This window comes from Chrysoperla carnea, chromosome 2 (genome assembly GCF_905475395.1).
Source record: "Chrysoperla carnea chromosome 2, inChrCarn1.1, whole genome shotgun sequence".
Classification (NCBI taxonomy): Eukaryota; Metazoa; Arthropoda; class Insecta; order Neuroptera; family Chrysopidae; genus Chrysoperla; species Chrysoperla carnea.
The window spans coordinates 70,494,697-70,522,176 of NC_058338.1; the positions used below are offsets into that span (position 1 = coordinate 70,494,697).

Consider the following 27,480-nt stretch of genomic DNA (forward strand, 5'->3'; position numbering starts at 1 on the left):
GTGTCTACTTTGACGACCGTAGACAGCGTCTTCCAAAAAGTACATTTAAGCTGGTACAACACTTTGCTGGTCTCCTGCAAACAAATTTTGTATACCCTGTATATATAAAATATAATATCAAGGTATATTAATTTTAGTCCCAAGTTTGTAACGCTAAGAAATATTGATGATACGAAATTGATAATTATTGATGTATAATATATGACCGCTAGACGCACGTCGATGAGGTGCTTACCTAGGGCGCTCTCGACAGTTAATCCGCTTCTGTCGTTCCCTTCTATATGTTATTTATTTTAATATTTTTATTGTTAGTAAGTGTGAGTAAAGTACAAGCTAATTGCACCCACCTCAGGATACACCCCTGTGAGCTAATATTGTATGATTTGAACACCATTTTCCAAATAGGTATACTTAGTACAAAATAATAATTACTGTCTATCTTTTTTTATCTTTGAAATATAATGATTAACAAAATGTAATACATAATTTACTGATTGTCTTTTAATTTTACAAGCTAATTTTGTTATTGTTACGTTACTTTGAATTGATAAAATTTATAAAAAAATTAATCCTACCAAATAAAAATTTTATTCTATCAAAGAACTTTAAGAAATTGTATTGTTTAAAATTTTTTTCAATAATAAATAAAGAACAGTTTTTTTTTTTGTCTAAATGTATCGTAATTATTGTGAAAAATGGATAAATTATGGAAACATCAACAATTGGATAATAATATAGAGTTACGTGCAAAGAAACAATCCACAAAATGGGAAATTTTGGTGACATCTTTTATTATAAATGTAAGAAATATTTGTGTTTATCTTACTAAATTTCCTATTTGCTGGGCCAAAATTATAACAGGGTAACCCGGGTAGTGAAGCGGGGGTTGCCCTGGCAGGGTATGAAAAGAAAAAATTGTTAGCCCGTTCAGAACATAATACAAAAAAATGTTTTTCTGATTACCTGAACGTAATAATTCTTAATACCCAAAAAAAATTTTGTTTGCTGCCGGTTATTGAAAAGACTTAATAATAATATCTACCTAATGTATGTGCAGTTTATTCATTTGATCATCACATACCTCGAGTAAACTTTACAATGTATAAAGTTTCTAATTTGCGCCCTCACGGGTAAACAGTGATGTTTACGAAAAAATGTTTCAAACAAAATTTGTTTTTTTTTATAATGAAAATTTTTTATATTTAAACTTTTGTTCTATCTCTAACGGTTTACAGGACCCAATTGACCTATGTTGCTCATTTACGAACCCGACCTCACTTTTTATGTCCTGAAAACGCTATACAAATTTCAGCTTGATATCTTTTTTCGTTTTTGAGTTATCGTGTAGGTACACAGACGGACAGACAGACAAGCTAAAATGGACTAATTAGGTGATTTTATGAACAACTATATCAAAATCAATATTTTTAAGTGTTACAAACTTGGGACTAAACTTAGTATACCTTGATATACATGGTATAAAAAGGATAATCAAAAATCAATTCATTTATTTATACAATATACCTATATTGTTGTATATAAAATTCTTTATTATATTATTATTTCTTCAATTCTTTAAATCTTTATTTTGCACAAAATTTTTATCCCATATCCAAGTAATAGGTATTATATAAATCTTCTATGTTTTAGGCCCTTGTACCAACTACATTCTGTTCATTTGGTATTTACATTATGTGCTTGGAAGATATTCATATTAAAGTCAGCGAAACCATTTGGAATCCTACAATATTTTTGGTTTCATTTATTATATCAAGTATGTTTTTTTCAAATTATATTTATTTGAGAGCTATATGTCAATCCTTGAAGTCGTTGTCTTCCTATTAGGCCAATCAAATGAAGCAAAAAGATATAGAGTTAGCAAAGTAAATCCTAGTAGATTGAAAGTAGTGTTATAAGATCGAGTAAAGGTTAAATATTGATTGATATTCGTGGTAGTGGACCCTAATAAAAGTTGCAGAAACAAAATGGTGGATCCTCTATCGATAAAAAAACATCAGAAAATCGGTTTTTTTAATCGAGCAGTTGATCAATCGTTTAAATTGCAAAAAGTTAAGTGCAAAAGTAAAAATCTACAAAATGGAATTATTTGCATCAAAATCCGTCCACAACAAATGTCCATAATAACATTTTTTAATTTTGCAATTATGTAACTAAGCAATTATTATTGTTAAATAGAAATTGTCGGAATTGAAAAGTTCCGATTTCAAAGCCAGACTGAAAAATAATAATTAATTTCAACTAATTTCAAACAAATTCGCTTTATTTTAAACAAATTGTTATTAATATACAGTAGAATCTCGATAACTTAAACCTCGGTAACATAAAAACCTCTGTTACTTCAAAAAATACTATGTTCCCTTCCCATCAGAGCCCAAAACCTCTATAACTTAAAATACGCAACCTCTATAACTTAAATAAATAATCTCCGTATAGGCCCTCAGTAACTACATAGAAACATGTACATACCTCTATATTAACTAGCGTACATAGAAACATGTACATACCTCTATATTAACTAGCGTACATAGAAACATGTACATACCTCTATATTAACCTTTACCTAACATAGACACTTGATAACTTAAAACCTCTATAACTTAAAATATTTTGTGTTTCCCTTGGACTTTAACTTATCGAGATTCTACTGTATTTATTATTTTGACAGAGCCATGGTGTCAAGAACTCGCAGAATTTTGGGTTGAAAATGGAAAAAAATCGGGTAGATGGTGGACCATTCTTGGAGTAATAATAGCTGCAATAAGCATCGCTGCCAATTTAATGACAAATAGTATTTTTTTGAATACTATCGTGACTGGAATACTTGCAGGTAATTATCACTACTTTTGTAAACTTTTAACAGCCAATTTTTACTTATCTACTACTTTTGTATTCTTTTAATGGCTAATTTTTACTTATCTCATTCTACCTTTTTGGTTTTCGATTTTCAATTCAAGTACCAGAAATGACATTCTTTTAATTTGTAATTTTTACTATAAAGTGAGATTGGGATACCCCATAGCTACTACATGAAAAATATTTATACTTAATATTTGGCTTAAGAATAAGTATTCGAGCAAACTTATAGTTTTTATAATGCAAGACCCTGTAGTCAAGGCGTTTTTTTTTTTTTTTTTTAAGCAAATCCGGAATGAAAAGTATTAATACCATAATTGCTTGGAATTATTATTAAATTTTTGTTGCTTTTAATTTTTCAAAACATTAAAATTAGTATATAAGTTTGTCTAGCACTTTTGAAACTGTAAATAATATAATAACTTTATCAATTACACCAGTGGTTCTCAAACTCATTTTGTCTACCGCCAACTTCGAGAATCAATTATTTCTCAGCTCCTAAAAAGCGGATTTTAGCAGTCTTACCCTCTTATTTATTCTACGCAAATAAGCCTTACCGAGAAACACTATATCTAAAGAAACAAAAATTCCAGTTCGAAAAAACCAGATAAAAAATTTAATTGAGTAAACAGTAAATTTAGACAATTGGAGTACCATGGGTTCTAATTTTTTATTTAGAAGATTATCTTGTAAAGATGATATTTTTACTCCGTATATTGTATGCTATAGACCCCAGTGCTCTACAAATTCCCTGCTGCGTTTTTTCAGAACGACAACTCAAATATGACGGCATCACGCTCAATTGAAACACAGCCTTTTCGAAAAAAATCTTAGAGGAAAGTTTGTTAGACTTTTAGTTAACTTTTGGTAGGCTTTCAGGCTTTTAAAGAAACTTCGATTTATTTTGTTGCCGCTTATTGCATATACATACGCCCAATTTAAATAACGGTTTCGTGACTTTAGACTTTAGATAATTTCAATTTAGCTCATCTTTACAGACAACGCCGAAGAAATCGAAAAAAATTCGTTCATATAAAATGGCAAACTGTTAATCTTTAAAAAAATATACCTACTTTTACTGATACTAGGAAATATGAAACCGAATGATAGATACCTAACTAAAATGACCAACAAAAGACCAACCGAAACTAAGTCCTTAAATCTTTAATATTCGCACTTAAAATCTTATCATTAATTGAAATCAATAAAAAAAATTATTTTTGTCAAAGAATGACGAAATATTAGCAGTATATCTAATAAACAATTGAAATAATTTCATAATATTTTTTACGTCTTTTGACCATAATATAAGTTAATTAATAACCCGGGTTTTAAATCATTTTAACCTGTCAAAATTACACATATACTGACGCAAACACGTGTACTTAAATTTTATGCAAAATGTTTATTTTTATTTTTATTTGTTTTATTTAATAGCCATTTACTTTGTTTATTTAATTTTGTAATGGACACATAATAAAGCGTTTCTATAATTAATTATTTTTGTCTGTTTTGCAAACAAAAATTTTGCGATGTGACGCTTCTAAGTTTTTTCCCAGAAATTCGTTTACGACTTATTTTTAAGAAATATGTATATTTTTCCATGAAGCTAATAAATTCAATTGGTTCATAGCTTATTGTTAGTGTCTATACAATAGCTATATCAGTAAAGTAATTTACATTGCCTATAATTTTTTAATAAAAGCGAATTATTTTTTAAACTGAAAATATTTGTTACAGGAAGTGGTGTTAGTATTGTTTTGGAGTATGTAAAGTCAAATGTTAATGATCACTTTCAATTGCAAAATCCATTAATTCGTGTTGTAGATGAAGCTGCCCTTGCAATTGGTCAATTTATTATTCCACACTTAACATATGGATTCATCCGATTGTATACATTACAATATGCACCAATACTTCAAAGTACAATTTTAATTCAAATTATACCGTCCATATTGTTATTAAAAAACTCGTTAATTGGCTTACCAACAATTAAATCTCGATATTCCGATTTTCAAAGGTAAATATAGGTAGGTTCAAAGGTATACACATTGATCAATTATACTTTTTATCCACGCCATTTTTAAGATTACTTCAGTCTTCCCGAGGCCCTGTGTTAAGCGCTCGTAATTGTACACTCAGCTTTTTTCATCGTCAGCACGCCCTCTGCGAAGAGCATTACGGCGTTCCAAATGTTTTTAGTTTTGGGCATCAGATCTATGATATTGTTTAGGGATGGTGATGTTCTCTTAAGAAATCTCAAGCAGAATTCCTCTCCACGCCCTATTTTTTGCAACAAAATAAGGTTTGGTACACGCTGTCCGTTCCCTGGTGATACGCGCAGGTTTGGGCAGCTACCAAACCTACATATTCGTTGAGGATTCATGTCCGCTTTCTATCCAGGTGTAAAAGTGTCTTTCAAATTTCAAAATAAAATCCCTTAAAAATAATTTCGTATTGAAATGAATCGAATCAACGAATGAATCAGAAACTCGGTTTTCGATTCAGTCGTATTAAAACTCATTAAAAATTTTGAATAAGACATTCTTCAAGATACGTTTAAGTAAATACAAACTAATTTTCAGGCCACTAGCATTACTAACTGATCAAGAAATGGTTGTATTCAATGCAGAACACGTTACTGCTACTCCTGAAGTAAATACTAATGAAAATGGCAGTAATTTAAGCACATTTCGACAGTGGAAGAGTTTACCAAATATATCGCAAACTGAAGAAGTTCTTCAATCAAATCAAACACAAGAAAATGAGCAAGACAATAAAAATGACAATATCGTAGAAGAAATTGTGAAAGACAATGAAAATATTCCGGAGAATCCAAATACTAATATTTTCCGATTAAAAACTGAATATGGTGTTGAAATTTTACCAGAAATACCTGAAGAAAATGAAGATACATGTTCAGTAATCAGTAGTAACACAAATGTGTATAATAAAAATTTAAATCGTTTAAGTGTCATTAGTACAAAACTTGATGAAATGATTTTACGACAAGATGCAAAAGATGTCTATATTACTGATAGTAAAGATGGCGTCTTATCGATTTCAAATGAACATAGTTATAAAATATTATCGGAAAATACAAATTATAATTCAATATTATCACCATATAAGACATATCGAGTAAAAAAATCTTATCGTTATTTAAAACATTACATTTACGATTGGTTTTTACGACCATTAAAATTATCATTAAAGTTAAATTCATTTTATTTAACATTATTTGCTAATTTATCGTTGTATCTTAGTTGGTATTCATTCTTATGTTTTATTCCTGTATTTACAAAATTGATTGATGCATCATCATTGATTGGTTTACATGAACCAGTATTTATAATATCGATTGCAGCATTTTTATGGATTGTATTTCTAATAATTACACCGTGGATAGCTGATCTTCCAAAACGTCATTTGAAAATTATTTTTATATTTGGTACAATACTGAAAGGAATTGGATTCTTTGGTATGTAATTTATTTGTAATAGCTAATTTATTAATTTTTAAATCCCTGGAGGTTGCAAGAAAAGTTCTCCATCTATCACGATTTCCAACTATAGATTTAACTTAATTTAGGCCATGCATTATTCTTCGATTCGTTGCTCCAAATGATCTTACAACATTCATTATTTTGCCTTGAGAATTCCAACCAATCTTCTGCCGACAAATTTTCTCGTAAGGTTTATAAACAATAAGCCAAATCCATTCAAAAAATCTTTCTTAATTTTTGCTACATAAATGTGGTTGGTTGTGGTACCATTCTACAGTTCTGGGTTTGGAACAATTTCAGTTCCAAATGCTTCTTGGTAATATATACTAGGATAGACGCCCGAAATATCTAAGTTTTTGCTCAGAAAAAATTAATAATATCTAAACTTGAGATTAATTATAATTAGACATTCTATTACTCCTAAATTAGGTGAACGCAAGTTTCTGGTGTTCGAAACGGAATTGTTCCAGTCAAACTTATGGAACTTAATTTCCTTTTCGCTCCCCCATATAAGTTCTTATATATATCTATAAGAGTCTAAAGGATTGGCATTGCACAATTGTAAATTATTTTAAAAATTTTTTGAAAGAAATCCAACAGAATGTAGCGTCCGATACACTTGCGCGTCAAACGTGCACGTGCATATAATTTTTCTTAAGCTAATCCACCATACAAATGACGTTTCTATAATCAATCGCGGGGAACTTTTATTTGCACTATTTCAATTTTTTTACCAGCGATAATAATAAATTACTTTAAGTTTTAATTTTGTAATACGTCAGTCCTAAGACACATAAAACAATCAATTTTTTTTTTCTAAAATAAAACAAAATTATTCGTTTTCTATTCTTTTACTTTTTTTTAGAATCAGAATTTCAAGGACATGACGCTTGAATAAATTTGTGTTTTATTATTTAAACTGACCAAAATTTTTAAAGTTCTAAATATCTTAATGAGTGCTGTGCAAAATAGTTTCCCCGTCCATAAGGACAATAGCGCCCCATCCTGATTATAAACGTTCTTTTATTCCCGTATTCATATAATTTTATTTTATATTTCAGTATTTGCAAATAGTTCAAATCATGAAACAGTTACGTTTGGCAGTATTATTTTTGGATTTGGTTTTGGGGCAGCTTCATTTACACTGATGACAGTCATTAAAGAATGTTTAGGAGTCCGAAATTGGTCCTTATTAAAAAAGACTTTATATACATTTACCGGTTTAACAATTTTAATTTTTGTAAATCTTATACATAGAAAATTAAATGATTTTAATGGATTAACATTCTATTTTAAATTAATTGGTGGATTTGAAATCTTTGTTGGATTATATTGGTTTATCTGCCACATTATCTACATGACAAATAATAACATCAATTCAAGATGGAATAGTATAGACTCAATGTATAATTAATAAATACATTTTTATATAATCAGCTTTTTAATATCCATTTGAAATAATATTTTTAACTTACTTTTAGCTCTTTTTAGGTAATTGACTCATTGTTGTCATATTGTTGTCCGATTATTTATTTATGCATGCTTTTGTTGGAATTGTGGGAATGGTAAAAGTAAATTTCCAAAAACTAAATTTCTGTTAGAAGCTAAACAATTACTAATTTGATATTTTCAAAATGATAAAAAATTTACTAACATCTGGCTGCAACTTTTTATTTAAAAAATCTCTATATCATGCATCTTTTTCTTTTACAGGTACGCCAGCAAATTATTAAGCTAGTTGGTCAAATTCTTTTAATCACAATAAGACCTAAGCACTATAATTTCCAAAAAAACAATGAAAAAATGTCTAAATATAACAAATTATATTGCTAAATAACACAAATTAAAGCTAACTAAGCCTGTGTGAATTTACTGAATTTGTATTTTGTCAAAAAAATATCCATTTCTTTTAGCTGCTGACACGGAGGCCGTGATTAAAGAAAAAATTTGAATAAAAAAGTGTAGTTTTAATTTGCTATTTGAATGGGGGACGGAAAGTTAATTAATTATAAATTTAATTGCAAATTTTTAATGGATCGCGCAGTTTAAATTATTTTATCACCTCTCATCCAGTGGCGTAGCTCGCCTTGGAGGGGCCCCGTATCAAAATTATTATTTGGGGGGCCCAAATGAAGGGTGAAGATTTCTCACAAAAGAAACAAAATTGCTTGCATTAAATAAAAATAAATATTTATTGATTGATTATAAGTTATCACTTCCTCCTAGAAGTTGACCTAGCCAAACAATTCAAATTAAATATACACTTTTCTTGCCTTTTTTCGGTAAATTGATTTATTGAAACATGTATAGCTGAAGACGATTTCAGTTTTCTATGCTTACGTAATTAATTAATGGCCCTTTAAGTGACATTGTGGATAACATTTACTAATTTTTGCTTGCAAATGTAAGGAGCTTCTGTAGCTCGGGGGCCCCGTATCATCGATACGGCGGTAACTACGCCCCTGCTCTAATCTAAAGCCCATTATACAATTAATGTCATATATTTTATTCTTGAATACATTAGGCAAGAATTTATTTTTTATTGCCAAAAATGCCTATTCAATAACTAAAGTCGTTTGCATTCCTTATTACGCATGCGTACGATATATGTCGTCCGACAATATGACGTATGATTTATTGGCTAATTAGAAATAGCCTTAATTGATAGAGTGCGCTATTATACGCATACTTTTATAGCTTAGAATCAGCCTTCAAAAAAGTAATAACTTCACAGCTGTTTTTGACATTGACATTTAAATGTGTATAAACAATATTTGCTACATTACAAATGGATCCAAAAAAAGAAGATCTGCTACAAAAATATAATCAAAATGTAAAAGAAATTAGAAATTTAGGAAAAGAAATGAAATTAAGTGAGGAAGAAATTGATAATATTTTTACTGAATGCTTTAATGAATTAAGAAGAAATGAATGTAACGACTTCACTCATGTACTGATAAAAATTTTTAAATCCATTTGTTACATAATTTTTATATCTTTCGTAATTTATACTATTTTATATCATCATCAACCGACATTAAGCCTTGTTATGCGAAATGTTCAAGGGTTTATTTATCCTGGATTAAAAATTCTTCGATTACTATCAGTGCCCATAATTTCTGCTTATCCGTCACTTTCAGGTAAATATCTATTCCTGAATCATACTTAAATATAATTACCAATGCCAAATTTATAAATTATTTTACAGAGCTATACGACGAATCATGTTTAGTCCAAAATCCTTATTTTATAGTACCAGATATGGACTGTTATCCTTGTGAAAATGTTTATTCTGTTATAGATTTAACAGGGTTTACGAATATAAGTCTATATCAGTCCGGTATTCCTTATATAATTAAGGTAGGTTTTCATTAATTTTACAAATAACCGTTAGTTAGCTTAAAGTCAAAATCATTTGTTCTCGAATTTTTATATACAAAAAGTGTAGTAAAAAGTTAACTATTAAGATGGACGATTTATATTCCGAGTATTTACTCACAATTATAAAGACTTTTCCTAGAAAAATACTGATGGCAAATGGGAATATTTACTTTAAAAAGCATCAGAAAACTTACCAAATGTTTAAAAAAATATTTCTTATTTACTCTCCATTCTGCCACTTCAGCTTTCACTAAGAGGTAATTTTTTTCGGTAATGAATCTGTAGCGGTGAAAAACTGATCGTCCATAAATTTATGAAGAACGAGTTATTTATTTATTTAAATCTAAGTTTTAAATTGTAAAACTAGATATCAAAATTTCATAGATAATAAAAAATTGTAAGAATGTGTTAGGTTGGGTTATATTTCCTGTCCATTAGGGGTACACTTAGGCCATAGGGCTCATTGTGATACCATTTGAAAAATACTATTTCTTTCTTTTAAATAATTTTTTTTTATCAAAACATTTGGATACTTTTTTTTTTGCCAGAAAAAAGTTGACAATCATAATATTTAATCCGCCCAAACTAAATTATTTTAAATTACTGAGGTTTTTAAAGACTGGCTGACCCAAATTATTAAGTCTTCGCTCATCAGTGACAGAGTTGATAAACCTTGATTTTTTTCTCTTTGCTTGTGGAAGCTCCTACAATAGTTATAATGCATGGACTGAAATGCTTCATGTTTACATCTCAACATTTTTGTCTATAGAGACTCTTCGAAGAAAGTTATCTTTGGAAAGTTTTTCAACTCCGCTTTGACCAAACATATTTTCTTTTAATTGCGCTTAGCTTATACTATGTTAATTATCCTAAACATATGGATAATAGTTTTATGAATTGAATTTTACAGACTGATTTAGAACCAGTAAACATATCAACTTTACAAGATTTATACATTAAATATAAAAGTACATTTGATCAAGATGCAAAACGAATTTATTCGAGAAATCAATCATTAAGAACAATTGAAGATTCATTGACAAATGAATTGCATGAGACTGAGCATATATTATGGAGGATCAATCGTATGACACCTGCAAGAATATTAAGAACTGTTTTCCCGAAACCGTATACAATTTCTCAATGGTCGGGACAGAGTCCAGAACGTTATATTATTATTGATGGTGAAAATTCCGAGCCTTATTATATTCCCGATATGGAATGTAGTTACGTGTATACGATACAAGGAAGTGGCCGACGTACGATTTTATTAAGACCTTCCAAGGAGTGTCTTGGATTGTGTCGAACAGTTTCTGTAGTACTTAATCCATCAGAAGTTTGTGAGTATTAAAATTGGAAAGAAATATTAAACACAATCGTTATTACATTTTGTTTTACTTTATATATTTATTTTCAGTATTCTACAATTGGTGGTATTGGAGACCAATAAGTGTACCATTTGCTTCATCTAAAGAGAAATCCGTTACTTATATTGGATCGTATTGTTGATCGCTTTTCTCTATAATCTTATTGACGCTAAAACGATACTTACGCAGAGATATTAACCAAAGTGTTCTTTTAAATATAACAAAATTTATTTATTATAAACATTTCAGAACTACTTATAATCTATATCTATTGATTTTTCACAAATTTGTGAAAGAAATTATCATTATATAAAATCTTCTCATTTAGAATATATTGTTGCCAAATTTCGAGTGCCATAAGCTCGCCATTTTAAAATAGCAAAAGATACTAATCTAAAAAATAATAAAGAAGCGAGATGAAAAAAAGTAACGCTCACAATTTAAGAGTGTGGTCGGAATAAAAGCAAAGTTAATTAAATTTTTGTTTTGTCCTCTATCAGTTTTAAGTTTACTCACATACAAGGAAAATACTTTCTTACTTGGACTAATATCCCAAATTAATCGAACATATCTTCTATCACCAATTGTTCGGTTAATAGTCTTCAATTCAACTCTAGCCTCTCTTAAAATCTTTAAAGAAATTTTTCCCACGTGCCCGCGTTTATCATTTCTGTAGGCGTTCACTTTAACAAAATATATACATTATGTAAAGGCAAGATTTAATTTCCTTACGTTTGCTACTGTTAATTCAACAAATTAAAACTCATTGCAGACGTCACACTACGCAGCTAAGAATGTGAACCATTTCAAGAAATAGCCAGGAAGAGACAAGTAAAATTATTATGTTGTAAACGTGGCTACTTCAATGTCCTAAATAAAATTGATATTTTATGAGGTAATTAAAAATGATTTAATGAAAAAAATTGAGTAGAAAGTGTCAACTGCTGTGCTAAACGTCCTCTGGTGACAGAAAAATAGTATACACACAACAGAAGCAAGTCAAAAATATCTCAGCTCCTTAGATATGTAATATACTATTGTATTTGACATGCGTTTTTACAATATGAAAGACCCACTATTAGCAATCAATTTACTTACTACTCACTATATCTGGCTAGCACAGTCAGGTTGCCTAATCTAATTCGGTAACAACACAACATTTTCTAAAAAAATATTTATTTGTCTTTTTAAAAGATTTGTGAAATAATTGTGATAACAAATTGTGAAATAATTTTGTATTGAATAAATAAAAGAAAGTAATGAATAACAATGAAATAAAGTTGCAATACAATCAACTTTGCTCCCCTGTTCTATTCATTGAAATTTCTAACAACTGCTTTTAGTTCTTTACAGTTGCATATACTATATATTGTACGCATATCTGAACTGCAATTTTTTGTCACGTTTTAAAAAGCAAATTATACTGCTTTTCAGTGAATATACAAATTTTGATTTTGAAAAATGGAAATCATTAAACAAATGTAATTTTATTTATACATTTTAAAAGAAATGGAAAAAAATATAGTTCTTCTATACATTCTTCAGCCTTTGAGAACGTCCAGTAGCGTATCAGTGCACTGTGTATTGTGAACAAATAACAATTGTTTAAACTAAATTTTTACAATCATAACAATAAATTAAAAATTGATAATAGCTATATTTAGATTTATTAGGCTCTGAGTATCATTCGGCGTCACACGCGTTTTAAATTGAAAACTGAAACTATGTGATTAAATAAAATGAATATACAGATACAGATTTTCTCATTAATGTGTGCGTATAACTTTGCATTAAGGTGCTCCTATCCCATCAAAGCTCAATTAAGATAAAATTATCCATAAAATTAATGCCATCACTATATCTTTAAAATTTTGGTTAATCACAATTCTTTTTATTCTGATACTCAGGCCATACTTAATCTAACTACAGCAATTATTGGGTACACGCATAAATTAATTCATTCCGACCCGGTAAAGTTTCGAAAATAAAATTAATCGAGTCCATAAAACAAAATTAGTATGGTTATAGTGACTACTTTGCAGGCACTAAAACAAATTTTGATGATTTAACGAAAATCGTGCATTTTATTGAATAATTCCTTATATTTTTTCGACAAAACAACATTTTACTTGGCTTTTTCTGTGAAAAGTTTGGATTAATGTCAAATTTTTGAAAGTGTTGATGTATCTCAGTGTCACATAAAATGCACGGATTACATATAGTATTATATGTATATGTACAAGTCATTATTGTGTTAAGGGAGTTATTTCGAAGATAAATATCTCATAAAACTAAGTACCTTTCTCCAAAAATTAAAAATTTCAATATAAATTACAACAACCTTTTTTTGCAGAGTGAAGTTAATTAAAATCCCTGTTCCCATAATTCGATTAATGCATGTACCCAATAGTAATTTAACTAAGTATTTTTTTATAATTATAACAATAAATTAAAAAATGGGTGTCCTTTGACATTCATTTAAACATTGAACAACAGAAAATATTTATTAAACAAATGACAAAAAATTAATTTAACTAAATTTATTCAAATTTATTCTTGAACCTATCCCGAAGAAGTACAGGAATCATTGATAAAACAGCAAACACTGTTAGTAAAATCACAGATGTCCATGAGAATGTATCATTTGATGATGTAATATTCTGTAAGGTTTGTCCAGCTTGGATAGCCACAAACGATGGTGGTGCAACACCTAAAAAGGTACCCATCACAAATGGATATAATGGTACACCAATCACAGGTGCCGTTAAATTAATAAACCAATTTGGTACAAATGGTGTGATTCGTAAAAATAGCATATAATTTAGTAAATTATTTTTATGTTTATGTACGGTTTGTGACCATGCTCTGGCACGATCTGGAAAATATCTAAAAACAATACGTCGTCCTAATAATTGTGATAGTAAATAGCACAATGATGCACCAATCGCCGAACAGGAACATACCAGCACTAGCGCCACAAAAAATGGAAATAAAAAACCGGATAAAATGGATAAAAATAACGATCCTGGAATGGCAAAAGTTTGTAAACTACACATTTGCGTTAAGAAAAATTTTTTTAATGAAAATATTAAGTTCTATTGTAACTATATTGTGATAAAAGACAAACCAAGAACATTCTCGGTAATTTTAATTAAAAGACTCAATATATGCACTTGCCTAAGCAAAAATAAACCACGACCATTTACGGAATTTCTCTAGGTTAGAGGACCTTGATGATTGGATTACATATCGAAGATTGTACGTTAAATGGGCAAAGAGATATGATTTTTGGATATTAATTACCCTGAAATCAAAACCGAAAATCAAATTTCTATGATTTTTACGGTTTTATTTGCACCTGGTTTTTTACGTTTTAATCGAAAAAAACTATTGTTTTGATTATTGAATTTTTTAGGGTAATTGGGACCCAAAAATACGATAATCCAATTAAGTTGAGCATTAGTTCTAGAAATCGCTATTCATATAGTATTTTCCCTTTATCTCAGAAACTATTCATCCAATCATCAAATAAATACGATTTTGCAACTTTTTGATCATATTACGCTTACGTATTAACTTTTATCAAAATCGGAGAAAAAACTTTTCTTGATTTTTGCATTTAACTACCTCCATTTAAAAAATCACAAACAACCTTTTGTTTCGGAATTTGATAAAGCTCGGTACATAGGGCAATTTTTATCTACAAAATTTCGAAATCAAGTTCATTTTAACATTGGTTGAGAACTACTCAGATAGGTAACAAATAAAGTGAATTTTTTTTATTTTTTGAATCTTCATTGCCCTCAATATTTCTAAAACAGAGACCAGAAAAGTACTGGCCTTTTAAGCATAACGGTAAAATCAAAAAAACCAGGGATCAGTCGAAATTTTAAAAAATGTTTCATTGTAATTTGTATAAATATACCTATCTAATGTCGCAGTTCTACATTTTTTTCTCAAAATTTTGGGTGATTAAAATAAAAAAGGATACAATATATATGTAACACAAACGCCAGATAATACTTCGAAATAATACTTGTCCTTATATCTACTTAATACTATTCCTAAATTTTTTGCATCTGTAATATCCCAAGGAATTTTAATATGTTGTTTTTCATGTCTAAAAATAAGAATACGGGTTAGCATAAAAATTCAAAAGACAACAAGAAAAATCAATTAGTTAGTACTCACTCTTCTAAGTTGGGAAAATTCGTATAAACATACATCAATGCCAAAATGGAACATAAAAATATAATAAGAACAGAAACAATGGCCCCGCGAGTTGATCCCAATACTTCCTCTTCAGGTCGTTCTGCTGAAACTGCAAGTCAAAGATTGAAAACCGATTCTACGAATTCATCAAATTTGTAGGCAATCATATAATAAAAAATTGATAGGACCGAGTTATAGAAAAGGGAGATTCATACTTGGAATATTTGCAGGAACTGGACGCATAGGATTTCGAGGAAAATTTTCAACACCAATAAATGGAGGAATATCGTAATATTGAACAGGTATTAAATTATATCGTCTTCGTTCTGTAAATATTTGTCGACGCACTCGAAATAATGGATAATGTGCTAATAAATCTTCACTGGAAGAGGTTACAATAGGACACTGTATATCACCTGATTGTTGGTGTGATCTAGGCATTTCAAAATTGTTTTACTTAAATTAACCAATAAAAAATAAATATACATTCATTTACAAAAACAAAACAAAAAACTTTTTTGTACTAAAAAATATGTACACTAAAATTCAGAATTGAATTCATCTTTATATAAAATGTGCAATTTACGTCAAAAGTCAAATAAACTGGTCAAAGCACCGTCTAAATTTAAATAAAGAACGAAAAATATTATAATAGCTATCCTTGTTTAATCAAAGGTACACGTATCTTTACCATAAAAGGCGGTAAATTCAAAATTATTAAGAAACCTATGTTTAAAATAACGAAGTGGCTATCCGTACAATACCGTCTACGGTCTAGACCGTCCACGGTATACCGTATACGGTCTATTTAGACGCGGTATGAAATTATTTTTGCCCTTTTATACCGTGGGACCCTTATACCGTGCACGGTATACTTTTTCACGGTATCTCTTTATGCCGCCGAGCCCTTATACCGTGTGCGGTATAGTCTCGTCCACGGTATACACAATATAGATTGGAAGGCTTATTTGAAGCAAATGAAATATACCGTGTGCGGTATAGTCTCGTCCACGGTATACATTATACAGATGGGAAAGCGTATTCTACAGAAATGTAACATACCGTGTGCGGTATACTCTCGTCCACGGTATACATTATACAGATGGGAAAGCGTATTCTACAGAAATGTAACATACCGTGTGCGGTATACTCTCGTCCACGGTATACACAATACAGATGGGAAAGCGTATTCTACAGAGATTTTTTGCCGTGCGAGGTTTTTAACCGCACACGGTAAGCTATAACACACGGTATCCGTTTATACAGAGATTTTCAAGCCGTGCGAGGTTTTTAACCGCACACGGTATGCGTTTATATTGGGATTATTAAGCCGTGAATGGTTCTATACCTCACACGGTAAGCTATAACACACGGTATGCTTTTATACAGAGATTTTCAAGCCGTGAATGGTTCTATACCACACACGGTATGCGTTTATATTGGGTTTATTAAGCCGTGAATGGTTCTATACCTCACACGGTAAGCTATAACACACGGTATGCGTTTATATTGGGATTATTAAGCCGTGAATGGTTCTATACCTCACACGGTAAGCTATAACACACGGTATGCGTTTATACAGAGATTTTCAAGCCGTGCGAGGTTTTTAACCGCACACGGTATGCGTTTATATTGGGATTATTAAGCCGTGAATGTTTCTATACCTCACACGGTAAGCTATAACACACGGTATGCGTTTATACAGAGATTTTCAAGCCGTGCGAGGTTTTTAACCGCACACGGTATGTCATAATAGACTGTATACGTCTAGATAGAACTTGTAAGACTTGAAATTGCTTTATACTGCACGCAGTGAGCTATATCTCACGGTACATCTATATATTTAACTTGTGGAGCCTTGTATGCTTTTATACTAATTATCGTAGATGAATAAAGTACAACATAATGTACAACTGATACAAGTCACAGTATTTTACTATGACTTGTGGAGTGGAGCACAAGTCACAGTATTTTACTATGACTTGTGGAGTGGAGCACATCAAATGATTCTTAAAAAAAAGGCCACTTCATTATTATCTTAGGTATCTATATATTGTAGCAGATGCTTTGTAACGGATGTCATTGATAATCTTTCAGCTTACCAAATACTCCTGGAATTATTCTATCTTTCTGTTTATGCCACACAATGACTTCTAGAATCAGCTGATGAAGAAATTGTTTTACAATAGAGTATATACGGTTAGAAATGATAATAAGAATTGAATTATCTTCCACAAAAAAGACTACATCCTCGGACATGGATGAAGTAAAACATAATGTACAACAAATACAAGTCACAGTACTTTACTATGACTTGTGCTCCACTCCACAAGTCATAGTAAAATACTGTGACTTGTGCTCCACTCCACAAGTCATAGAAAATCTCTGTATAAACGCATACCGTGTGTTATAGCTTACCGTGTGAGGTATAGAAACATTCACGGCTTAATAATCCCAATATAAACGCATACCGTGTGTTATAGCTTACCGTGTGCGGTTAAAAACCTCGCACGGCTTGAAAATCTCTGTATAGACGCATACCGTGTGTTATAGCTTACCGTGTGCGGTTAAAAACCTCGCACGGCAAAAAATCTCTGTAGTATACGTTTTCCCATCTGTATTGTGTATACCGTGGACGAGAGTATACCGCACACGGTATGTTACATTTCTGTAGAATACGCTTTCCCATCTGTATAATGTATACCGTGGACGAGAGTATACCGCACACGGTATGTTACATTTCTGTAGAATACGCTTTCCCATCTGTATAATGTATACCGTGGACGAGACTATACCGCACACGGTATATTTCATTTGCTTCAAATAAGCCTTCCAATCTATATTGTGTATACCATGGACGAGACTATACCGCACACGGTATAAGGGCTCGACGGCATAAAGAGTATACCGTGAAAAAGTATACCGTGCACGGTATAAGGGTCCCACGGTATAAAAGGGCAAAAATAATTTCATACCGCGTCTAAATAGACCGTATACGGTATACCGTGGACGGTCTAGACCGTAGACGGTATTGTGCGGATAGCCACACCGTTAAAATAATTTCGAATTCATTTTAAATAAAGAAAATGAGTCTCTTAGTATCAGATGATATTATTATCTATCATCTAAGGTTATTTACGAAAGTCGCTTCTTTACGCGACTACCCAATCAAATACACAGCCTCGTTTATCGAATCTTGAATTATTACGAAACTACGCCGCAAATTCACAGTTTAGAGAAACATACAGTCAAGCAAATGTTTCAAGTGTAGAAGAAAAGTAGAAAATCTAATTTTTTCATCGACTTTTATATAAATATTTAAAAAAAAATTATTTCAGTCAATGAGTTGGATTTTCATGAAATTTCAATATGAGAAAAATAAATCCCATATACATTAAAAACAAATTATTATGAGTATTATAATTTATTTAGCAGCTACTGTTTTTAAATGAGAGTTACTTTCTAATATTGTTACCTGTTATTTTTGTGTGCTAAAATTGAAAAAAAGGATCAATTATTAGATTTATTAAAAAGTTTTATTTCGAAAATATTTAATAACAAACAATACAAAAATATATTAAAATACTTCTTTAAATTCATGATAAAAAGAGCTAAAAAATTACTGGGTGACTAATATTTTGCATAGCAACTTTTCTACTTTTTTTCTAAGTTTAAAAATTAGAAGATGAGAAGTTTTGCCTGAAAAATTCGTCGTTAATGATAACAATCTGTAAAAGTTTCATTACGCTTCTTAGTTTAACAGTTATTTTTTTATACTCCGAAACTTCTAGTTTCTAAATTTAAAGCAGAAAAATCAAGTAACTTTTAAAAGAACTCTTTATAAATTTTATTCACGAAAAATATTAAAAAAGAAAGGAGTATCTGTTTTTGAATACGGCGTTAATGGCAAATCATACGGAAAAGGAAAATAACGTTTCGTATCTTCCTCGCTAATTTCAATATTTCCGGTATCTAATAGAAAAACATCTTCTTTTACAACAAATTTTGGTAAAAAGAGTACACCAGCTTCATACGATCTAATAGCTATTCTCTTGTCGATAGGTGACTGTGGAACGTGACCCCATGCTGCTTTAGATAAATTAGCACTGGTTAAATGAAACCATGCCATTTTTGATAAATCTGGTGATATTCTACAATATGTTTTTATGTGTGGCATTGCTCGATTTCGATGTCTGGATTCCGCTTTCCATTGACTAAAAAATTATTTTATAATTTGAACGGGAACTTTGAATTTGAATCGTTAGAATAAAAAAACATGTATCTGTATTTAAGTAAAGAATGAAGTTAATAATTTAAATAAATGTAAAGAATTAAATTAATTATTGGAATATGTTAATCTCGAGACACCCTCCTAGGAGTTCTCTAAAAGGAGAAAAACAATTTCGGGTATTTTCTTCTTAAAATATGTTTGCAAAAAAATTAAAAAAAGTTGTTACTGGTTTTTAAAACACAAAAATTTCATGAATATTTACCATAAATAATTTTGTAGCCACGTTTGTTTCATATGTTGCTCACGTGTGTACGGTAAACATCCTCCACCCATTAAGTCATCGTGACTTTTTTTAACATTATTGAAAGTTGGATAAACAAGTGAAATGGATGGAGGACCCGATAACATCTTTTGACTAGTACGACTTAAACTAGAGCGTATTTGGCCACAAAACCAAGCGTCTGCATTATTTCCAAGAGATCCTATGCTAGAGCATTGACATATTATAAACCATTCTCTCAGACTAAAGCCTAAATTTAATGGTATTGTACAATGTTTTGATAGTAAAGATGCAAGTTTTGGATGCCCATATTTTTCATAGTCAAGAGCTCTATGTGTTCCTGGTACTGACGTTACTAAAAATACACTAAAACAAAGAAACCATATATTAAAAATTATTCTAAGAGTTGATTACAATTTGAGACATAATAGTTTTGAGACAAATTACTGAGACTAGATTTGCAAATCAAAATGATACTAACTAGAAGCGGGTTTTGAATATTTATTTATAATCTTTGATTTCTCTCATTTTCGTTTCCATTTGCGAATCAGGTTCACGCGATTAATCTTGATGGTAATCTGTCTCAAGCCTTTAATAACGATTCATATTTATTTGCTAATCCAATCTGGGTTGCAAGTCTTGACATAATTTAGTCTAAATAAAGCCTAAATAAAAAAAATTCCTGAAATTTTTTTGTTGAAAATTAAATTAGAATTAAAAAAATTGAACTTACTTAATATGAGAAAAATCTGTTCGACGAACTCTACCGATCCATTCTTGTAATATTGGTAATTTATATGAATTTAGATAATTTAATAATTCTTTTTTAAAATCAGTGGGACCATTACCTTCATCACTATTACAGCCATCAGAATCCACTAATGGAGGACATCTAGGACTTATCCATAATCTAAAATATGCAATGATTTAATTAAGGTAGTACCAGCATGAAATCACTTTTCGACAGATTTGGCCGAATTTTTTTTCTCGGGTTTATAATAGCTTTATTTATGAATTCCTAAAATTTCATAATTTTTGACCGTTTAGATCGCGAGATACTTAAAGACAAAGTTCGCGATTTTGAGGGTCATGTCCCATTTAAAGCATGTAAAATGTCCGGTCTCTCCAACTATTTTTTATGATATTATTATATATTGAAGAAAAAGTAGAAAAATATGTTTATACAATAAAATTCTAAAAAAAAAATTTAGAAATTAATTTTCACTTTCGAGATATTAATTTTGACGTAAATTGATCGAAATTGGGACGTTGGCATAATTATTTCCCATTTTAAACGGTCAAAATTTCTGAAACTTTAATTTTAATTTTTTAAAATTTAATTTTTCGTTAAATTCTGTCGAAAAAAAAATTGTACCATTGCTTTAACATAGAAACTGCAAATACCATGCTGGAACTACGTTAAGTACGAATTTTCATAAAATTCATTAAAAAATATTGTAAATTTTATGTAGAAGTTAATCGAAAAATTATCTCAAGCCTACTGCTTCAATACATTCTTCGTACATATTTTCAACATGATATATCAGAAACAACTTTTCTAATTATAAAATGAGTGTTATTTTTGGCCCAGGGATAAGAGTAGAGGCTACTACTGTTCTTTTGTTTGATTTAGTTTACTGAATCTGCGGTAGTGCGTGGAGTAAGTATTTTTCAAAATACAATCAACACTTATTCGTATTTTATAAAGAAATAAACTAAAACATTTTGGAAGTGGTACAAAATGAATATTGATTTCATACCCTTGTGTTCGATTGTTCCAATCGTCTTCATATAAATTAGCTGTGGAAACGACTACACGCATGCTGCCATCTTCATAATGAAACATCATCATTTTTCTACAATAATTTACGTAATAAAAATGTATTAACAATTAAAAAAAAACAACTTTGAATTCAAAAATCGTATTACGTATGATGTGTTCCAAATGCATCCTGCATTTTAATTTTAACTGGAGTAATTGTTGGTATTTTCTTATTAATTGTACGAAGATCGTCGTCATCATTTCCATACAGAATAGTTAATGGTTTATTTCTAAAAAAGGTAATGCAAAAATTTTGTAAAAATATTTGAAAATCGCTCAATAATATTAAACTGACTCACCTGTATCCTGCAAAAACATATTGAGCCATTAGCCACATAATATCGACCATAAAATTAATTTGTATGGACGAAGACAATTTTCCAAGACTTTCATCTAATAATTCTAAAAAATGTGCAAAAAAAAAAAAAAAAAAGATAATGTATTTGATAAAAATGGAAAATTATACTAATTTTTTATATTACTTGATTTCAAGAATCGTAAAATTTTGATAAACATATAATTCGCGTGGTAGATTCCTTTTCTCTTCTTTTAATTGTAAATAACTTATTCTATCGCTAAAAATTCCTCAACGCCGATGGTTGAAAATAAATGAATTTAGCACATTTTTATTCAAATTATTGGTTTATTTTTCGGTTTATGTTTGATGCCTTCAAAATTAGTTATACAGTACAAAGGTTATACAGTGGACTCGCAATAATCCGACAAACGTTTTGCAAGGTAGTGTCGAATTATCGAATTTGTCGGACTAGGGAGTACTGCCACAAATAATACCTTGTAATCCAACAAATTACATTTCAAAGTGGTATGATTTTAATCATTTTTTAATTTCAGCCACGAAGGATTCATGTATTTATAATAAACCTGCATTGTAATTACCGTGATAGTTATGTCGGATTATAAGGGGTGTCGGGTTACCGAGAGACTACTGTATCTTAGTTAGGCTTATTAAACACAGAGAAGCATAGCTAACGTTAGTATGCGCTGATTATTTTGAGTATTCTTCCTTAAGAATCAAAATTTATTATATGTTCGACATAAATGGTGTCTAGTAAAAACCAAATACGCGCAATGCATACTACAGTGATACAGAATAATTCTAATCAGAAAAGTCGTTAGAATTGAATCCAGTATTACTAAGAATTTATATGAATAATTATTGAATAAGATCTTTTATATGTGCCTACGACTACGTTTCCATAGCAGATACTTAGTGACAGTTTTTTTTTTATGGGGACTTAGCATTAAAACAAACTATATCACATGGCCACTGTGTTCATTTCTGTGTGACTTCGAACATAATTTTTTGTGTACTATTTTAGCAAAATATATAGCTTTCTGTTAACAAATTTCGGATGAAATTACTTCTGAAAACCGATGTGGCACAGACAGTTACATAATAACAAGCCAAATTTTGCCGATATTAATAAAAACATTCTTAGACTTCTCTTAGAGCAAATATTTAGATCTTACGATGCAAATGAGCAGTAATATCTTTTTATTAAATTCAAATACATGCATACAAATCAAAATTAACATTTATAAAATAGATTTCTTATATAAAGTTATTAATAAAATAAATCAATGATTTAAAAATAATTGATATTTTAATAATAATTAAAAATTTTTAAACTTATTTATATTTAGAGAACTTTTCAGCAAACCAAAAATATTGACGACTATTTATATCATTAATTTTTAAAAAAAATAAGAATACATAAGAAATCTATGTTATCGTATGTGTACCTTGAAAAGTGACAGATAATGGTTCGAAATGTGTTAGAGGAGAACTAGTAATAGTTGTATAAAAAATGTAATATGGTGCCGCCTTTTCCAATTTTGATGCAAATTGTCCTTTAGGTGCAACAACTGGACAATAATCATGTATATCATATTTTGCTTGGGCACGTTTTGTTGGATTTTCACAGCTCGAAGAAGATGCTAATGTTGATTGGGATGAAGATTTTGATACTTGTACCACAGTAGAGGATGAAGTACTTATTTCAGTTTTCTCAGTTTCTGATTCTTCATGCATATTCTTATTTTTATATATTTCAATAAGTTTTTTTTCGTCGCTTGACGTATCATCCTCAGTTTTAGATTTATTATTTTTCCTTAAAATTTCTAATTGATCTTTAACAATTGTGAGATCAATTGATGATTTAAAATTTGTGGGAATATTAATTGAACTTGAATCCTTTTGTTCTTCCAATAATTTTTCCACTGCAATAAAGATGTATTTTCTAAATAAATAAAAAACATAGCTATTTTAGAATTTGTATCTTACAATGCGGATGTGAAAATTCCAATAAATGAGATTCATTTCGCCTATAGCAATCTTTTCCATATTGGCACAACATTTTAGAACGCTTTACTCCAGAACCTGAACTACATTCTGTGGAAAATATTAAATATTTTAAATATTGAATTGATTTTGAGTTCCAAGATTTTCGTACCTGGAGAAGAACGTTTTCTGGTATTTGACGAGCTCATAACGATTCAATTCACTATTATTTGAAATTTGGATAAACACGTTTCATTACTACTTATAAGTTTGACATCTGCCACTTGACTGGTTTTAAATATACTGTATTGGAAATTAAGGCTAGCTCACACTAGGTTCGTTTATATACGTTATTTTAAATTTATAACCTTAAACAAGAATTTTATTTTATGAATTTTATTTAAATAATATTTATTAACACATTGATTTTATTGAAAAATGTATGTTTCTTTTAAAAGCATAAAATAATAAAAGCCGAATAAGAAAAATAAAACACATCCGATAAAAATTTGTCAAAACTAATACTTTATTAATTATGACTTTTATTTATAACTCGACAGTGGGTTTTCATCAAAAATGAAATAAATGCTGTATGTATTTATTATTAACTGTATTTAGATGTATGCATAGTCCTCTGGAACACCAATGCCATCTTATTTTAATGCAATTTTACGGTCACTTTTTTAACACAGAGATTGTGCTCCTTATTTCTCTACCCTCCATAGAAATACCATAGATAATAAATATTTATGTCATCATCTTCGAAACTTGTAGATTTAGTTTTAACTCCACTCATGGCGTTGCGCTTCAATCAATTGACCGCCTTTTTTAAAATATTCAATGCCAAATTCTAAATAAAATTTAACTTTTAATATTTTTAAGTTTTACTGTTTTAGAACATGTTTTAGTATCACCTTATTTGTATTTGAAATTCTAAATACCTTTTTTTTCCAAATCATGTGTCTAAAACAGTAAAACTAACTATACAATAATAACAAAATTAAAAATTTTTTTTTAAAATCCAGAATCTATTTATTAACCTAATTTTAATTTTATTTACATTCTTATTTTTATTTTTGTCTATTTTAAATCGTCATGAAGCCAATTTTTTAAATATTGCCTTTAACAGATCTTAAATCTAATACCCTTAAAAATATTATTTATATTATGCACCTAAGAGTTATTAAACTGAGATAAATACCTACGTATGCACAATTATTTGGATAATTTTTAAAATAGTTTCGAAGATGTGAATTTGGCCTCTACATTACTTTTTTTTTTCGATACCTATACCCTACATCTTGTAATAAAATATTTCTGCAACACCCAATTGTTTTTCATGTAAGAAAAATTTTAAAATTTGCAATTTCGTTGGAGCAAACAGTTGTATTTTACTATAAAAAAAAATCTTAGTTAATTTTATGCGAATTCTTTTTACTACAGTAAACGAAGCTAAAAATGGCAAATTTGGAAAATTCTGATCAAAGTGGAAAAAAATGCAAATATATCGTAAAATGTGTGTTTTCTTTAAGAAATAAGAATAAAACTTATTTAAAATTGCAATTTTACATCCTATTGTGTAATTATAATTGCATTTTTTTCTTAAATTTTTGGGAAAGACTAGCACATTGTCAAAGAATACAGATACATAATAGAACAACAATTCTGTACATATATACGAACTCACCATTTGGTAGTTTGAACTACTCCTCCGGAGGGCTTAAGCGTTAATTATGTTACAAAAAAAAAAAAAAAAAATTCATTGGTTTGTCACCGATAAATGACTCTATGCGTATAATTTTTTTATATTTATTTTGTCTCATCATAGGCGTGCATTTAATTATTTATTTATTTCTATAGTATTTCATTGTGAAATAGCGTACCTAAAAATTGAAGCAATAAACTCTATTTTTGTTTGAATTTTTGATTGATTACACAGGTAGAAAGATTACTCGTTTTAATAATTTTTTTACTTACCTAAATATCACTAGGGAAGGAAATATTAATTAAGTTTAGCTATTTTTTTCCAAACCTATAATTATCACTAGCAATCACACTTAGACTTCTTTTTTTATTCCACACAACATAAATCAACCATTTTTTTATTCATTGTGAATAAATAAACGAAAAATTATTTATACTAATAAACATTTCAAAAGAAATTTGTGTTTATTTATCGAGGGTAGATAAATTTCTTAGGAGATATAAGTAAAGCCCCTACTTTAAGCATTTTCCTCGTTGTGTGCGCAGTCATGGTAGGGACAATAAAATCGACGCCAGGTGTATCGTTACTATGAAAACGCCTCCAATAAAACTCATGCACGGTGCGAATAGAAAAGTTTATGTTTTACATACAACGTTTCTGTAACAGTTATTGCCTATGCTAATTAATTTAGAAAATAACTACTGTAATGACATCTATTATTTGGAGTGCCAATTTTTTGTAGCTCATATAGCTTATGTAATAATGTTGGAGTTGCATATCTATATTATAATTATTTGTTTATTTGAAATACCTTACTGTACTCTATGATTATGATTAATTAGAAAAAATAGTTGAGTTTGAGTTATTGAAGATGGCACTATGGCAGTGTATATAGAAAGTCAATAGTAGAGCTATGAAGCTAATAGAGAACAGTAGAGTCACTGTTGTCAAGAGCGTGCTTACTCAACAGAGAATTTGAAACATTTTTGTATCATACAAAAACAAATATTTTTGTTTCGGAGTTTTATAAAATTTGTGGAGGCCGATTTCAAGCAAAGTATCGGACAAAACACGATAGACAAAAAAATTTGTATAGAAATTTAATGATTTTATATATGAAATATACATAGTATATTAAGTTTACTCCCAAGTTTGTAACGCTTAAAAATATCGATGCTACGGAAAAAATTTGGGTATAGGTGTTCATAGAACCACCTAATTAGTCCATTTACGGTTGTCCGTCCGTCTGTCTATCAAGATATCAAGCTGAAATTTTTACAGCGTACTCAGTGAATTCGAGTTCAAATGATCAACATAGGTCAATTGGGTTTTGGGTCCGTAGGATCCATCTTGTAAATCGTTAAGATAGAACAAAAGTTTAAATGTAAAAAATGTTCCTTATCAAAAAATAAACAACTTCTGTTTGAAACATTTTTTCATAAACATCACTGTTTACCCGTGAGGCCACAAATTAGGTGCAAATTGTAGTATGTATTAATATGGGAATATCAGTTATGTATGTGTGGCATGTATAGGTTTATATGTGTTATGTGATCGATTAATCACATCACACTGTCTATACATGCTATTTCAACAGTTAACTCAGTCAATTGTTTGTTTTCACTTGTTTTATTAGGTAATTTAAACTAAAAAAATTCAAAAAGCGGTTTTATTTGATGATTGAATGAGTCGATTCTGATACAACATGTTTTGAAAATATATCAGAAACCACTCGTCAATTTAATACAAAATGAGTATAAGTTTAATCGCAATTGGAAATAAATTTTTTTTAGTAAAAGAG

At 29.6% G+C, this 27,480-nt stretch overlaps 4 protein-coding genes across 5 annotated transcripts; 2 read left to right on the forward strand and 2 right to left on the reverse strand.

The window, feature by feature from the left end:
- Positions 1–633: 633 nt before the first annotated feature.
- On the forward strand, positions 634–7,793 carry LOC123292892. Its single transcript, XM_044873605.1, has 6 exons — positions 634–800; positions 1,651–1,774; positions 2,687–2,848; positions 4,615–4,894; positions 5,460–6,355; positions 7,441–7,793. The coding sequence occupies exons 1-6, from the start codon at positions 696–698 to the stop codon at positions 7,791–7,793; spliced, it is 1,920 nt and encodes a 639-aa protein (XP_044729540.1). The 5' UTR covers positions 634–695.
- A 1,449-nt stretch (positions 7,794–9,242) lies between these two features.
- LOC123292893 lies at positions 9,243–12,400 on the forward strand. The gene is made up of 4 exons (XM_044873607.1): positions 9,243–9,519; positions 9,588–9,739; positions 10,671–11,100; positions 11,178–12,400. Exons 1-4 carry the CDS (start codon positions 9,243–9,245, stop codon positions 11,267–11,269), a joined length of 951 nt encoding a protein of 316 aa, XP_044729542.1. The 3' UTR covers positions 11,270–12,400.
- LOC123292197 (transmembrane protein 41B) lies at positions 12,301–15,951 on the reverse strand. 2 transcript variants are annotated; one of them, XM_044872762.1, is made up of 4 exons: positions 15,555–15,749; positions 15,319–15,448; positions 15,119–15,247; positions 12,301–14,175 (listed from the first exon to the last, which is right to left on the reverse strand). In XM_044872762.1, the coding sequence occupies exons 1-4, from the start codon at positions 15,580–15,582 to the stop codon at positions 13,668–13,670; spliced, it is 795 nt and encodes a 264-aa protein (XP_044728697.1). In that variant the 5' UTR covers positions 15,583–15,749; the 3' UTR covers positions 12,301–13,667. The 2 variants fall into 2 exon arrangements, with proteins under 2 accessions (XP_044728697.1, XP_044728698.1); XM_044872763.1 differs by lacking the exon at positions 15,555–15,749 and adding an exon at positions 15,756–15,951 and having other exon boundaries at positions 12,304–14,175.
- A 3,114-nt stretch (positions 15,952–19,065) lies between these two features.
- Positions 19,066–24,311, reverse strand: LOC123292047 (probable tyrosyl-DNA phosphodiesterase). The gene is made up of 9 exons (XM_044872550.1): positions 24,147–24,311; positions 23,978–24,085; positions 23,437–23,913; positions 21,972–22,074; positions 21,780–21,902; positions 21,611–21,706; positions 20,584–20,760; positions 19,833–20,216; positions 19,066–19,553 (listed from the first exon to the last, which is right to left on the reverse strand). The coding sequence occupies exons 1-9, from the start codon at positions 24,181–24,183 to the stop codon at positions 19,187–19,189; spliced, it is 1,872 nt and encodes a 623-aa protein (XP_044728485.1). The 5' UTR covers positions 24,184–24,311; the 3' UTR covers positions 19,066–19,186.
- Positions 24,312–27,480: the final 3,169 nt, after the last annotated feature.

What these genes read in the sequence shown, in the direction of transcription:
- LOC123292892 (XM_044873605.1), top strand. Translation starts at nt 696, where the DNA reads ATGGATAAATTATGGAAACATCAACAATTGGATAATAATATAGAGTTA. An exon ending in GGTTTCATTTATTATATCAA is followed by an intron (nt 1,775 to 2,686) that starts GTATGTTTTTTT and finishes TTATTTTGACAG; the next exon opens with AGCCATGGTGTCAAGAACTC. An exon ending in CGTGACTGGAATACTTGCAG is followed by an intron (nt 2,849 to 4,614) that starts GTAATTATCACT and finishes TATTTGTTACAG; the next exon opens with GAAGTGGTGTTAGTATTGTT.
- LOC123292893 (XM_044873607.1), top strand. Translation starts at nt 9,243, where the DNA reads ATGAAATTAAGTGAGGAAGAAATTGATAATATTTTTACTGAATGCTTT. An exon ending in TGCTTATCCGTCACTTTCAG is followed by an intron (nt 9,520 to 9,587) that starts GTAAATATCTAT and finishes ATTATTTTACAG; the next exon opens with AGCTATACGACGAATCATGT. An exon ending in GTATTCCTTATATAATTAAG is followed by an intron (nt 9,740 to 10,670) that starts GTAGGTTTTCAT and finishes TGAATTTTACAG; the next exon opens with ACTGATTTAGAACCAGTAAA.
- LOC123292197 (XM_044872762.1), bottom strand. Translation starts at nt 15,582, where the DNA reads ATGCGTCCAGTTCCTGCAAATATTCCAA. An exon ending in AATTTTCCCAACTTAGAAGA is followed by an intron (nt 15,248 to 15,318) that starts GTGAGTACTAAC and finishes TCTTATTTTTAG; the next exon opens with ACATGAAAAACAACATATTA. An exon ending in GTTTGTGTTACATATATATT is followed by an intron (nt 14,176 to 15,118) that starts GTATCCTTTTTT and finishes GCAAATGTGTAG; the next exon opens with TTTACAAACTTTTGCCATTC.
- LOC123292047 (XM_044872550.1), bottom strand. Translation starts at nt 24,183, where the DNA reads ATGAGCTCGTCAAATACCAGAAAACGTTCTTCTCCAG. An exon ending in CAGAAAACGTTCTTCTCCAG is followed by an intron (nt 24,086 to 24,146) that starts GTACGAAAATCT and finishes TATTTTCCACAG; the next exon opens with AATGTAGTTCAGGTTCTGGA. An exon ending in TGGCTACAAAATTATTTATG is followed by an intron (nt 19,554 to 19,832) that starts GTAAATATTCAT and finishes ATAATTTTTTAG; the next exon opens with TCAATGGAAAGCGGAATCCA.